The 13,284-nt window shown below is 30.2% G+C and overlaps 1 protein-coding gene across 2 annotated transcripts in view; it reads left to right on the plus strand.

The window, feature by feature from the left end:
* Nucleotides 1-13,284, plus strand: part of LOC142319602 (uncharacterized) — a 294,827-nt gene that overhangs the window by 267,791 nt on the left and 13,752 nt on the right. For both annotated transcript variants that reach the window (XM_075357074.1, XM_075357083.1), the window contains 2 exons: nucleotides 10,522-11,025; nucleotides 12,256-12,427. In XM_075357074.1, coding sequence (XP_075213189.1) covers nucleotides 10,522-11,025; nucleotides 12,256-12,427 — 676 coding nt within the window. The remainder of the gene's footprint in view (nucleotides 1-10,521; nucleotides 11,026-12,255; nucleotides 12,428-13,284) is intronic.

The following is a 13,284-nucleotide window of genomic DNA, read 5'->3' on the forward strand; positions in this document are numbered from 1 at the left end:
TACATTATCATTCATTGTTTTTAATTTGGCTATTATAAGTAAGAAAAATAAAAAAAAAAATTATATATACACACACAGATATACATATTGTATAAAAAATGAGATTATGAAAATTAAGTCAGGAGACAAAGGATTCTACACAACATAAAACATATTGTTGTGGGATCAACAAACTAGTATTATTTCTATTATAAAAAGCATGTAATATATATATATATATATATAATGTTTATGAGAATAAATAAAAGATTTCATAAGTATTCTGGAAAAAGCAGTTTGTCTAGAATAAAATTAAAGGTAATCTTTTCCATAAATAATCCAAATAAAAGTAAAACATGCTATTTTTATTATTAACCGTTACAAAAAGGCATTTGATTAATTTTCCACACCCTGTCTTTTCTTAGTGATCTCACACATTTTAATATTTTGCCATGGTGTTTCCAAACAGTATGAATGAACAGTTTTGTTTTTGGAGATAAATGGAGTAGGAGTTGACAGAGGTTTGCAGTGGTTGAAATTTGAAATCATTCTTACTGGTTAAGAACAACATTCTTATGATTAAATCTAACAAAGGGCTCATTGTTTGGGATAACACAAAATCTGTTTTTCTTATCCTCATTATTGATTACGGTATCCTACTATTCATTTTGGGCTTGTTAATATTTTATAATTTATATTGAAAAAATAAATAAATCCTGCTTACATGCATAATTGCAATACACGCATTGCAATTACACCAAATACATTTAATAAATTAAAATCAATATTCCTCTCTCATTTTAATAGTTAATTTTTTGGCGCAATCATGGAAAGATTACTTGATATATTTTACATTGTATATAATTTTTTTATATGTAATAATTTTATTTTTATTTTACATATTTAATATCATAAATTCATTTGATCTCATATATTTCTTTTGGTTTGAAAGTTAATAAACATTTAAATTCTAATTTTCATGGATAACCTTGATAAAAAAAGCTAATGGTTTTTATTTTATCATATGATCAGAGCAAATTTTGTCTTTCTTGAGTCATGTAGAGTAATATATTTTTCACATATATTCATTTAATACTGTTCAGATTCATTTAGTTTTTTATCCTCTTGCTCAATGTAAACATCTCCTGTCATTTTCTACTTTTCTTTCTTCTTATTTGTTAATGAACCAGCTGCTTTTAATTAATGTTAGAACTATTAATATATGAATACTTACTTTCCTTTAGAATGTCAACCAATAAACAAAAAATGTATCTGTGCTAGCCAGAATGTTTAATGTTTTATAAATGTATAATTAATTAAAGTGACAAATGTTTAACTAAATTAATAAAGGAAGTGTAAAGTATCCATTGGTTTATTTATCTGGCATTTACTTAGTGTATACAATTACGACTAACAAATTGCTCCACGGCTGGAATTGTCTTACAAATATTACATCACATCTGAAAGTAATGAAGAGAACATCAAATCCTAAAATCCTTGCCTCAGAATAACGGCAACACTCATGAGAAACTGATTGTAGAAAGTGATTCTTTCTAAAATTAAAAAGATAATTTGTTCAATTCACTGATTAGTTCTGTTTGAAGACACACAACAAATATATTTTGGTATGAAATTGAATAATAAATTATCCTCTTGTCATCAGAAATATTTGATAATAAATTTTGGAAATCTGCTGAAAGTTATTTTGATGAAGTAAATATTTTTTTACAGTATTATGTTTTTTAGTAGCCCAACAAAGGAGAGAGTTTGACATTTAGAATAAGGTAGATGTAAATTATTTTTGTCTGTCAATTTTTATATAAATTGACTGTACAGAAAACATGAATATTTATTTATAACACTGCACCACCCATGATTGCTGCACATGTGATGTACTTTTAATATATTGAAAAAAATGAAGAGGCATGTATTAATTACTGATATTATGAAGACAATTATAATTTCTTATTTTCATATGTGGCTATTTTTAATACTATCCTTAATTACTCTTGTCTGAATACAGAATAAATTAAATGTTAACATTTAAACATTAAATGTTTAAAATTAACTTTTTAAAAATTACATTTCATTTAAATGAAATTTAGTTCAGTCCATGGACAGTATTGCTCTCATCAACTTATCATAATTAAGCCAAGCCTGTATTTTTTTTTTTTTTTTTTTTTTTTGTCTTCAGTCATTTGACTGGTTTGATGCAGCTCTCCAAGATTCCCTATCTAGTGCTAGTCGTTTTATTTCAGTATATCCTCTACATCCTACATCCCCAACAATTTGTTTTACATACTCCAAACGTGGCCTGCCTACACAATTTTTCCTTCTACCTGTCCTTCCAATATTAAAGCGACTATTCCAGGATGCCTTTAATTACTCTAAAATCACCTGACCAAAAGTCGCCTTCCTCTTCCCACCGAACCTCACTAATTCCTACTATATCCACATTTGTCCTACCAATTTCCCTTTTTAAATTTTCTAGCCTACCAACCTTTTTCAAGCTTCTAACATTCCACGCTCCGACTCGTAGAATGATATTTTTTAACTTTCTGGTGACCCCTTCCTTAGTAGTCCCCACCCGGAGATCCGAACGGGGGACTTATTTTACCTCCGGAATATTTTACCAAGGAAGGCGCCTCCATTATTGCTATGTGAAAATGCAGAGAGCCACATTTTCTTGGAAAAAAAGCAGCTGTAGTTTTCCATTGCTTTCAGCTGCGCAGTACTCAGAGGACTGAGTGATGTTGATACGGCCGTTTAAGTCGTCCTGACTCACGCCCCTAACAACTACTGAAAGAGCTGCTGCCCTCTTTCAGGAATCATTCCTTAGTCTGGCTCTCAACAGATACCTCTCCGATATGGTTGCACCTTCAGTCCAGCTACTCTGTATCCCTGAGCACTCAAGCCCCCTCACCAACGGCAAGGTCTCATGATTCATAGAGGAGGCCAAGCCTGTATATTAATTTAAAAAAAAAAAAAATATGGATATTTAATCTTACTTCAATGTGTAAAATACATGATCATTCTAAGAGTGTATGATTTATTACTACGCCAAGGAACTTCATTTTTGATTACTATTCTATACTGTGTTACTGGATGTTAGTATTATTTTCTTGTAAAAAAATCTTATTTTTACTTTTTTCCTACTTTTTTTAATGCTGCCTTATTGTTATTTTTTTTTACAAGATTAGATTATTAACAAAGAGCAACAGCTATAATAATAACTACCACAAAAAAATGCCAGTCAAATTCAGTGAAAACTGTGCCAAGCATTCATTAATGTTTAAAGTGATCTAGGGGAACTATATTATAATAAATGCAGCTTTAGTGATTGGTATTTTTCATAACTTTAAACTTTTCAATTTTTAGGATGCTAAACCATGAGATTTTCAGGTCTCATACAAAATCAGTTTGTAAGCAATGTAGTAAACCTCTAACCCATAACCCTTTAAGATTAATGTACAGTGTGTATAAAAAAGGAAGAATCTATTACAAAACTATACACCTGTCCACCCACGCGAGGTCAGTGAATGAAATTTGCACAATTTGAAAATGCGCTTCCTAGAGTTTTAAATACTGGCAGCCAGATTGCAATACTAGTGCTCAAACGTACTACAACTATCGGCACATAAGTTGGCACAAAAAATTACTAGCATTCACCAAACATTTATCTCTGTATTAGGCTGACTGAAAAACATTGTCAGTTTAATATAGTAGATGATATTTAAAATCAAAAATATATACAATGCAACACATTGCAGAAGAATTCAATTATTGACTTTATATTATTCGTGCAGGAAGAGGAGGAGGGCATACAGAACATATATAACTTGGCAAGTGAGATTTGTTTGTCTCGGGTACAAACATGCACAAAAATTATTTGTTGCTAATGCAGAAAGTAAGGCTGATATTGATTGTAAAATTTCTGAGAAAATATCTGGCATTGTCCCCCTTGTTTTAAATTGAGAAGGGAGAATATGAGAGCAGTGTTGGGTTCTGAAGTAGGTAAAGCAAATATTTCACAAGTTGTATTTATGCTTGAGGAAGCTAGTCAGGAAGAAAAAGTATTGAGGCCGATTTTAATAATTCATTTGAATTTGTAAATTAAAAGATTGATGATCAAAACATTTTCATGAAAAACAGGCATAAGAGTTAATGAAAGGTATGAAGATTATTGAAGATTTGAAGCAGAAAAATATTAATTTTAGTAAAAAAGTCAGTGATCAGGAATTTCTTTGGAGTCTGAACAATACGTTCTTATAATGTTGAAATTCTTGATGTACCCAAAGAAAAAAATTAAGATTTATATGAATCTGTGAAGGGTTTGTGTAGTTCTGGATGTAAATGTGAATAGGGAAAGTATTGATGTGTGTCACTGGCAGTGAGTGGCCTGCCACTATCACTGTCCGATTTGTTAGTAGTGAAATGAAGAATGAGGTGTTAACTAGATGTGTCAAGAAGAACTTTCTATAGGGCAATCTCAGCTATGTGTTCTGTGGTTCTTTACTTTAATGAAAACTTGTGTCCCAATGGGAAAAAATTGTATATGGCTGCAAGAGAGAACGCTTGCAGCGTTACCTACTTCAGCATCTGACACTGCTCTCATATATTCTCCCTTCTCAATTTAGAACAAGGGGGACAATGCCAGATATTTTCTCAGAAATTTTACAATCAATATCAGCCTTACTTTCTGCATTAGCAACAAACAATTTTTGTGCGTTGTGCACAATCAGACATAATAATTTCTCTTCTACACTTAACCATGTATGAAACAAGTATGCTGCGTAGTTCTTTTTTTTTCATAGGGTAAACTATTCTTTCCTTTCGGTCCACAATGGGAACATCCTCATGAGGGAAATTAAAGGATCGACAGTAAGAAGAATTGACCTCAAGTGAAGATTTGGAAAAATTGTGAACAATTTAATTTGTAAAATTGTGAACAATTTAATTTGTAAAATTGTGAACAATTTAGTTTGTAAAATTAGTTGTAAAAGTACTAGTGTATTCTTTATATTTTATTTTTATTTTCTCTGATTTTCTACTATGGCTGAGGAATCTTTTATGATGTTTAATATTCCTTGATAGCGATCCAAAATGACTTTTGATCATACATTAAAATATTCAAAGTATTTACGGGACATAATTTGTTTAACTGAAATATCGATGTCAGAGTTATTTTATTTTATGATTGATGGTTAAAATCTGTTAATTAATGAAACTTGATGCAGATACTTTGATTTCTCTTATTTCTATTTATAGTTTTCATTTGATTACTGTTCCTGTCTTCTTAGAGGAATTAAACCAAGTTCTTTTGCAATCTAAAGATAAAAAATTGTTTTTTATTGGGGATATAAATTTGTCTCTTAGAACAGATTCCTAATTTTCATGAATATCAATTATTAATGAACAGCAATGGGTTTGAACAATTAACCAATAGTTGTTTAGATTATTTATGTTAGAGTTAGAGGTAAGATTAGTCAAAGTGCTGTTGTGATTTTTTTCTGGCAGAAGCGATCATGTCATTATAGTCTGCAATCTTGGGTTGAATTTGTAAACATAAAACTCAATTCTCAGACTCAAGAAATAAATAAAATCGATTATATCACACTCGATAAACTGTTGGAGGGTACTGATTGGATTACTCTTTTTGAACAGATGAATATGTCACCTGTATTTGATGTTTTCTTGCATATTTTAAAAGAAAAGATTTGTCAGTCTATCGATGTAAAAAGAAAATCATTAGGCATAAAATTAAAAAAACCTTGGATTATTGCTGAGCTATGTAACCAGCAATGGTATAGAAGTAAATTATATAAAAAATTGAAAAAACCACTAATACTAAATCGATTATTGAGGCATCTTTATAATTTTTCAAATAAATTAGAAGAGGATATGAATATGCATAAAGAGAATTATTTGAATCTATTTAGTAAAAATAGAAATGTTAAGAAATAATAGTTAACTGTTAATAAAAGTTTAGGTTTAGAGTCTGAAATGCTGAAGAGTTTAATGCAATTTTTATAAGAGTAATCTCTTCATTAAAGAATAATCTAGGTCATGATGTAAATTTTGATGCAAAAGAATTCAAAAACGTTTTTCCTAGGGCAGGAGTCAGGTATTCTGTCTTGTTTTTCTTGCAGCTACAGATATTAAGTCTCTGGCATAATAAAATCAATGAATTCAAATAAGAGTCCTGGAATAGATAGTCTCAGCATTTTTACTTAAAGTTGTCTGTAAGCTCATCTATTTTAAAATATATTATTAGTTTTAGTTTTGAAAAAAGGTGAATTTCCCCCGTCATTGAAGACTGCAGTTGTGATGCTATTATTTAAGAACAGTGATACAGATATAAATAATTATTGACCAATTTCATTACTTTAATACTTTTAAAAAATTATAGAAAAAATTTTAAAGAAACTTATATAAAATTTTTTAAACAAAATTAAATTTTTTAGTTAAAACCAATATGGCTTTATTAAAGGTAAACCTACAGAAGATGCCCTGCAAAATTTTTTTCCTACATCTTTGATGAATTAAATTCAAAGTTCAACTGTTGCTGGAATTTTTGTGGATATCACAAAAGAATTTGATTATGGTGTTCATAAAATAATGCTGCAAAAACTTGAGAATTCTGGTATTATGGGTCTAGTACTGAACTGGTTTAGAAGCTGTATATCAGGTAGAGTGCAGAGTGTAAGGGTAAACAATTGAGTTCATGTTCAGCTATTTCATGCGGTGTACCATAGAGTTCAGTGCTCCAATTATTTTGACTTAGCTTAATCCACTAAATATCCAGGAGTGCTTTTGTGATTTACTCGCATCATCAGCTGCATTACATATTCTCAAATTACATCACAAACTTCATAACATATCTTCATAACTTCATACTTATCTTGCATTTATTATAAAATTTAAAACCTTTATCTTTTTATTTTAAAAATTTAAACTTTTATTGAGTTACTTTAAAAATTAAAACAAAATTTATATATATGAAAAATTAATCAAAATTAAATTGTACAAATTTTTACATACATATGACATCAAGGCATAAAATCAGATTAAAAATGAAAATCAAATAAAACATGCATGTTGTCCATTTAACTGAACTTACTTTACTATTCTAATTGAAATATATTAAATTATACATCACTATCAAAATAGATGGTGGTACCATCTACTGCAGCTTTCAAAATGTCAGCTTATATTCTATCTGAAGGTTTAAATTTCTTTTTATATACATATATATCATCATTCTAAAATGTCTAATTCCCTACTATTCATATTATAATTTTTAATTTCCAGTATTTTTAAATTTGTCCTAATATCAGATATTGTATGTTTATTCTTAATCAGATGATGAGATAGAGAAACCCATTTTACCTTTTTTATAATTTCTAAAATGATTCAAGAATCTAGTGCTCTTTCCTACATAAATATGGTCACATTCATTACATTCAATTTTATAAAACCACTCAAATATAAATCAGATGAGTCATTATGCTTATTACTTATTAGGTGTTTTATTATGTGGTTATTTGTCTGGTACACAGATTTAAATTTATTATCATAAACCTTTATAATATGTTCCAACTATTTTATCAGTATATACATATTTTAAATACACATTGTCAACTTTTTGTGTGCTATTTAGTGTTAGTGTATCATTTATAATTTTTGACATTTGTTTATTGTATATATTATCTACTAAAGAATTATCATAACCATTATATATGGCTATTTGTTTTATAATACCTATTTCTTTGTTAAATTTATTTTTATTTTCATTGAACTTTGTATAATTAATTGCTCTACTTGCCATGTTTGCGTAAGTACTAATTTTGTGTGACCATGGGTGATTTGAAATCTGTGTATAATGGTTTTGTTAGTACAGAGGAGTATGATTCTTAAAAGAAATGATTTAAAAAAATATATATTTTCTTTGTTCAGGAAACCTATTTTGTCATGTTTTATCAATGATAACAGCATTGTTATTCAGTTAGAAATATTAATGATCTTAGATTTAGAATGCAGAGTGATTTAAATCATGTAAAACTATGTTTATTGCTAATAGTATGACACTGAGTACAAAAACTAAATTGATTCATTTTAATTTTAGAAAAACACGAACTTCTTGCAGTATTTAAATGTAATAATTGTCTTCAGAGAAGGGTTGATGAAATTTCTATTTAATGTGTAAGCGTAGAAAAGGTTTCTGTTATTAATATCTGGATGCTTATGTCTAAGAGAATTATACTTGGAAAGAGCACATCAATTTGGTTAGGATGCATGTGTACAAGGTTTTGCATAAAATGTTTTTTTTTTTTTTTAAATCTATTTGCACAGTTTGTTTTGAAATTAGTATACTGAGCTTTGGTAAACAGTAAATTGCAATATGGGATAAGTGTGTGGGGTGGTACCTGTTGAACAATAAAACCAACTGATACAGCTTATAAAAAAAAAAAGATGAGGCAGATCTGAAGAGTGAGGAATCTGAACATACTTTTCCCCTTTTTAAAGAATTGAGTATGCTTCCAATTAAGCATCTTTTCATTTTCCATGTTATGCATATTTTCTTCATTAGGGGAGGACAGACAATTGCAAATTCCCTTGTTTATTCGACCAGGTTGCAATTTAGGAATATGGTAGTCATAAGCAAATTTTGAGGCTTATAAAAGATTTTTTTCATATACTGCATAAAGCACTGGAAAATAATAAACTTTTTTTGTTATAATTTTTCTTGATATCTTCTGACTTAATTTGTGTACTGGATTAAATTACTAGATGTGTAGTACATCTAGTGAGTGTTATGGATACTATTTAAGCTTGGTTACATTTTTTTAAGAGCTGGGGAGATAATGATCATCATGAGTCCTGGATGTCAAAATTTTACTCAGCTAGATAATTTTTTTACAGAATTCAATATCAGTTTTAAGAGGTTGTTACTTGAGCAGAAACACAGCATATACTAACCCTGTCAATATTTATAGCAAATAAACAGTATTATTTACAAGGGTAAGTCAATTATTATCCACAATGTAGTTATAAATTTTATAATACAAATAGGAAACTTACATGTACATCATTTTTCAACATAGTCCCCTTGCATTTCAATTGGTCCATTGTTGCACAAGCTTCCTGATGCCCTCATAAAAGAAGGTTTTCGGTTGAGCTGCGAGCCAGGAATGCACCGCTTCTTTCACTGTTTCGTCTGAAGTAAATCGACGGACCCTTAATACCTCTTTGAGTGAACCAAACAAGTGGTAGTCAGAAGGGGCAAGATCAGGACTATACGAAGGATGAGCCAGTATTTCAGAGTTGAGCAGTGTGGGCAGCAGTATGTGGACTGGCATTGTCGTGCAAAAACACAACACCTTTCAACAGCAGTCCTCGGCATTTGCTTCGAATTGCAGGCTTCAGCTTGGCAGTAAGCATCTCATTGTAACACGCACTTTTTATTGTCGTGCCCCTTTCCTCATAATGTTCCAGTACTGGGCCTTGTGAGTACCCAAAAAACCGTAATCATCAGTTTTCCTGCGGATGGTTGGGTCTTGAACTTTTTTACAGGGTGAATTTGGATGTTTCCATTCCAAACTCTCCGGCTCGTAATGATGGATCCATGTTTCGTCACCAGTGATGATTCTGTCTAAGAAGATGTCCCGTTCGTTACCATACGATCCAAATGTTTTTGGCAGATGTCCAAGCACGTTTGTTTATGCAACTGTGCGAGTTGTTTTGGGATCCATCTTGCACAGACTTTATATGAAAACGGCTGTTGTGGATGATTTTGTAGGCAGAACCGCGACTAGTTTGCAGACGATGTTCCACTAAATCAATAGTTACTCCTCTATCTAAGAAAACTATGTGACTTGCACGCTCAATGTTTTCTTAATTTGTGGCGGTAAACGGTCGTCTAGTTCCTTCGTCGTGTGTAACACTTGTGCGACCATTTTTTAATTTTTCAATCCATTCGTAGACACTCCGTTGCGACAACACACTGTTATGAAACAAACTGTAATGAAAGTCTTCGATGAATTTCGGCACCTGATACACCTTCCGACCACAAAAAACCGATCACTGAACGTTGCTCTTCTTTGGTGCAAACAGAAAGTGGAGCAGCTATGGTCAACGGCAAGGCAGGGATAATGGAACTAACCTAGCAGCATCAAACCTGCACAGACATAATTAAACCACGCATGCATCATCTACGCAACACGACAGTACTACCAACATAAACAAAAATATAACTAAATTTCAGATAATAATAGACTTACTCTCGTATATTAGTATATACTGGCCGATAAAATTATTAAAGATAAGGGGCTTATTAACAATTTTTCTCTTTAAGGTGTAGTCTGCATAGGACAAAGTTCTCAGTAGCCAGGATTACATAACTTTCTCAACAAAGCCAGATTTTGATGCCAACACTTTTTTCTTCTATCCTTTAGTCGCATAAATTTTATTTTATCCTTTAGTTGCATATATATATATATATATATATATATATATATATTTTATTTTTTGTTTATTTCACAGCTAAAGTAGAAGAAATATCATGGTCAGAATGGTCTAAATGGAGTGATTGTAGGGAGCTGCCGAATGGTAAACTCAAACGAATAAGACAACGTGATTGTATACTACAAAGTGGACTACACTTAAGTCGTGCTGATCCATGCTTCTTGTTGGATAATACACCAAATGTAGATACAGTTGACTGTGAATTGAATGTAGCTAATCATTCATATTTTATTGATGTAAATAGTGTGAGCAGTTCAGATTCACTTTCCAGCAATTTTTCAACATCAACAGTAAACAGTAGCAGTTTGACTACAATTGAAAGTGAGACTATTGAATTTATTAGCATTCAAAGGGAAGTGACAACAGAGGATGCTTTAACAAATGGTTATGATTTATCTGAGAGAAGTAATTTTTTGGATGTAACCCAAGAACCTATGAAAAATGAAGATAGTTTATTAAATTTAAATAAACAACCTCAACTGGAAAACCAAGCTCAACATGTAGTACATGGTTTTTCAAAATGTAAGTTATTTTAAATTTGTTATATTACTTAGAAAAGGAGAACTTCATATAAATTTAAAATCACTCACTACTTATGAACATACTTAGTAAAACTGTTCATAATAGATTTTGATTATTATAAAAAGAGGGGCTCAATTTTAAAATTTTGTCTGCATATTTCCCCACGAATGCCTATCACTTCTCTATTTTTGAAATTAACACTTTCATATTAAAATATCTTACTAGTTTCCTTAAGACAAGCAACTGATCTTTGCTGGTCATTCTCTCTTTACTGAATCATCACTAGGGTTGTCAGCATATAAAAGAGTATTAAGATAAAAGCCATCTACCAAATCTTCAAACTATGTATTTCCATAACCTTATGAGCTTATCTATATAAGTTACTAAATAAAGTTAGATGGAGACTATATCCATTTCTTATACTTATTAATAATTTTTGCCTTTTTCATCATACCTTCTACCACAATTTATTGTGAGAAACACTGTTAAATTATTTCTGGAAATCAATAAAGACTAGTTGCATTTTTTTACTGAACTCATTCCTTTTTTCAGTTCTTGCTATAATAAGAATACATTATTAGTCACTGACTGTTTTGGTAACATGTTGCTGCTTGCTGATGATGATGGTAATGACTGTTGGGATTAGGCTTTTAGCACACAGCTTAAGGCTCTTTGCTAATCAATACATAAATAAGGCACTACTAGCCATGCACATTGGTGAAGGCTTAGGAACCATAAAAAGAAATCTACTAAAAACACCAATTTCTTTATAGTTATATTGCTTTATTGTAATGGATTGGATGTTAGATTTAAAAATTACAGTATACACTTTACAAATAATACATAAGGTAGTAAGCACATTAGAAGTAAAATTCTAAAACTAACATAATTTCTGGAGGGAGGAGCTTTTATTCCCTTATCCTCAAATCTAACAACTCTCAATTTTTGCCTTTTTGTCAAGATTTTTACAATATATTTTTATTTTCCTGGCTATAGCTTTATTGCTGCTGTAACAGCGTTGCTATAAAGGGGAGAGTATAAAATTTTTTTGGAAGTATAGTTTTATCAGTTGAAGAAGCAAATATATTTCTTTTTACTTGTTTTTAAATTTTAGTTGTGTGGCAAAGAAAATTTAGGCTATAAACCGCTATATAAGTAAGATATTTATTATGTTAACTGATAAATAATAGTTAATAACAATGTAAAATAACTTAATGATCTGATTTTTAGATGAAAAAAGGCAATGCGGATTATGTGTTGAACAAGAAGTTTGTGTAGCTTTGAAAGATGATCCGGTTCCATACTGTTTACCAATTGTAGATCCTACAGATCCAACTGGTTGTGGTGGACATTGTAAAATTAATACAGAGATTTGTCAAAGATTACAAAAGGATATTTATAGGTAATGTACTATTACTGAACTACTATTCTGAAGTAAGGCGTGAAAATGTAATCAACATACAGTTATTTAAGATATAAAATTAAATATTTATATTTTGTCAATTATTTAACATAAATCCATTATTGTCTTTGTTTTTAAAAAGTACATCGGGTTTATCATTAGTCTGTTAATACAGACCTGAACATTGAAATCTTTCTGTAATACAATTTAAAGAAATTCATTATACAACAGGTACTCCATTCCATCTTGTTGACAAATGGTGTTGTAAAATAATATCTTAGAAAACATGGAATACCAACATTTACTTATAGGAGTGAAATTGGGATAATGAAGGAAAAATCAGGAATATCTTCATCAGAAGAAATTATATTTTAAAGATCAGTTTATAGATCTGCAGCAAGCAGATCTATATTTACATTTAAAGGATGCTCACTGCCCTAATTGCAAGAGCATACCATTATTTACTTATCATTGTGATGGTAAATAATCAGGGATGCCAAAGTGTTTACAGACTGATATTATAATAAGACAGATCTAAACAGTGTTTAGATACAACATAAAGGCATCAGACATGATTTGGCAATTTTGCAAATAAAAATTGCCAAAATCCTTCTTTAAAACTAAATGGAGGATCTACTGAACAAGAAACCATCATGGTGAAAACTGCAGTACTAAGGTAGTTTGTGTGTACATAGGTGTGTTAACTGCGGTACGTATTTTAAGTAAAGCTCAACTACATAGCAATAAAAAAAAAATAAGCTTCATTTTTTAAAACTTAAAATTTATTCAAAATTATACATTTTTAATGAATATTTAAATTTAAAAAAAATTATGAAATTAAAATGTTCTTTGTCACT

Source organism: Lycorma delicatula, chromosome 1 (assembly GCF_047948215.1).
Source record: "Lycorma delicatula isolate Av1 chromosome 1, ASM4794821v1, whole genome shotgun sequence".
Classification (NCBI taxonomy): domain Eukaryota; kingdom Metazoa; phylum Arthropoda; class Insecta; order Hemiptera; family Fulgoridae; genus Lycorma; species Lycorma delicatula.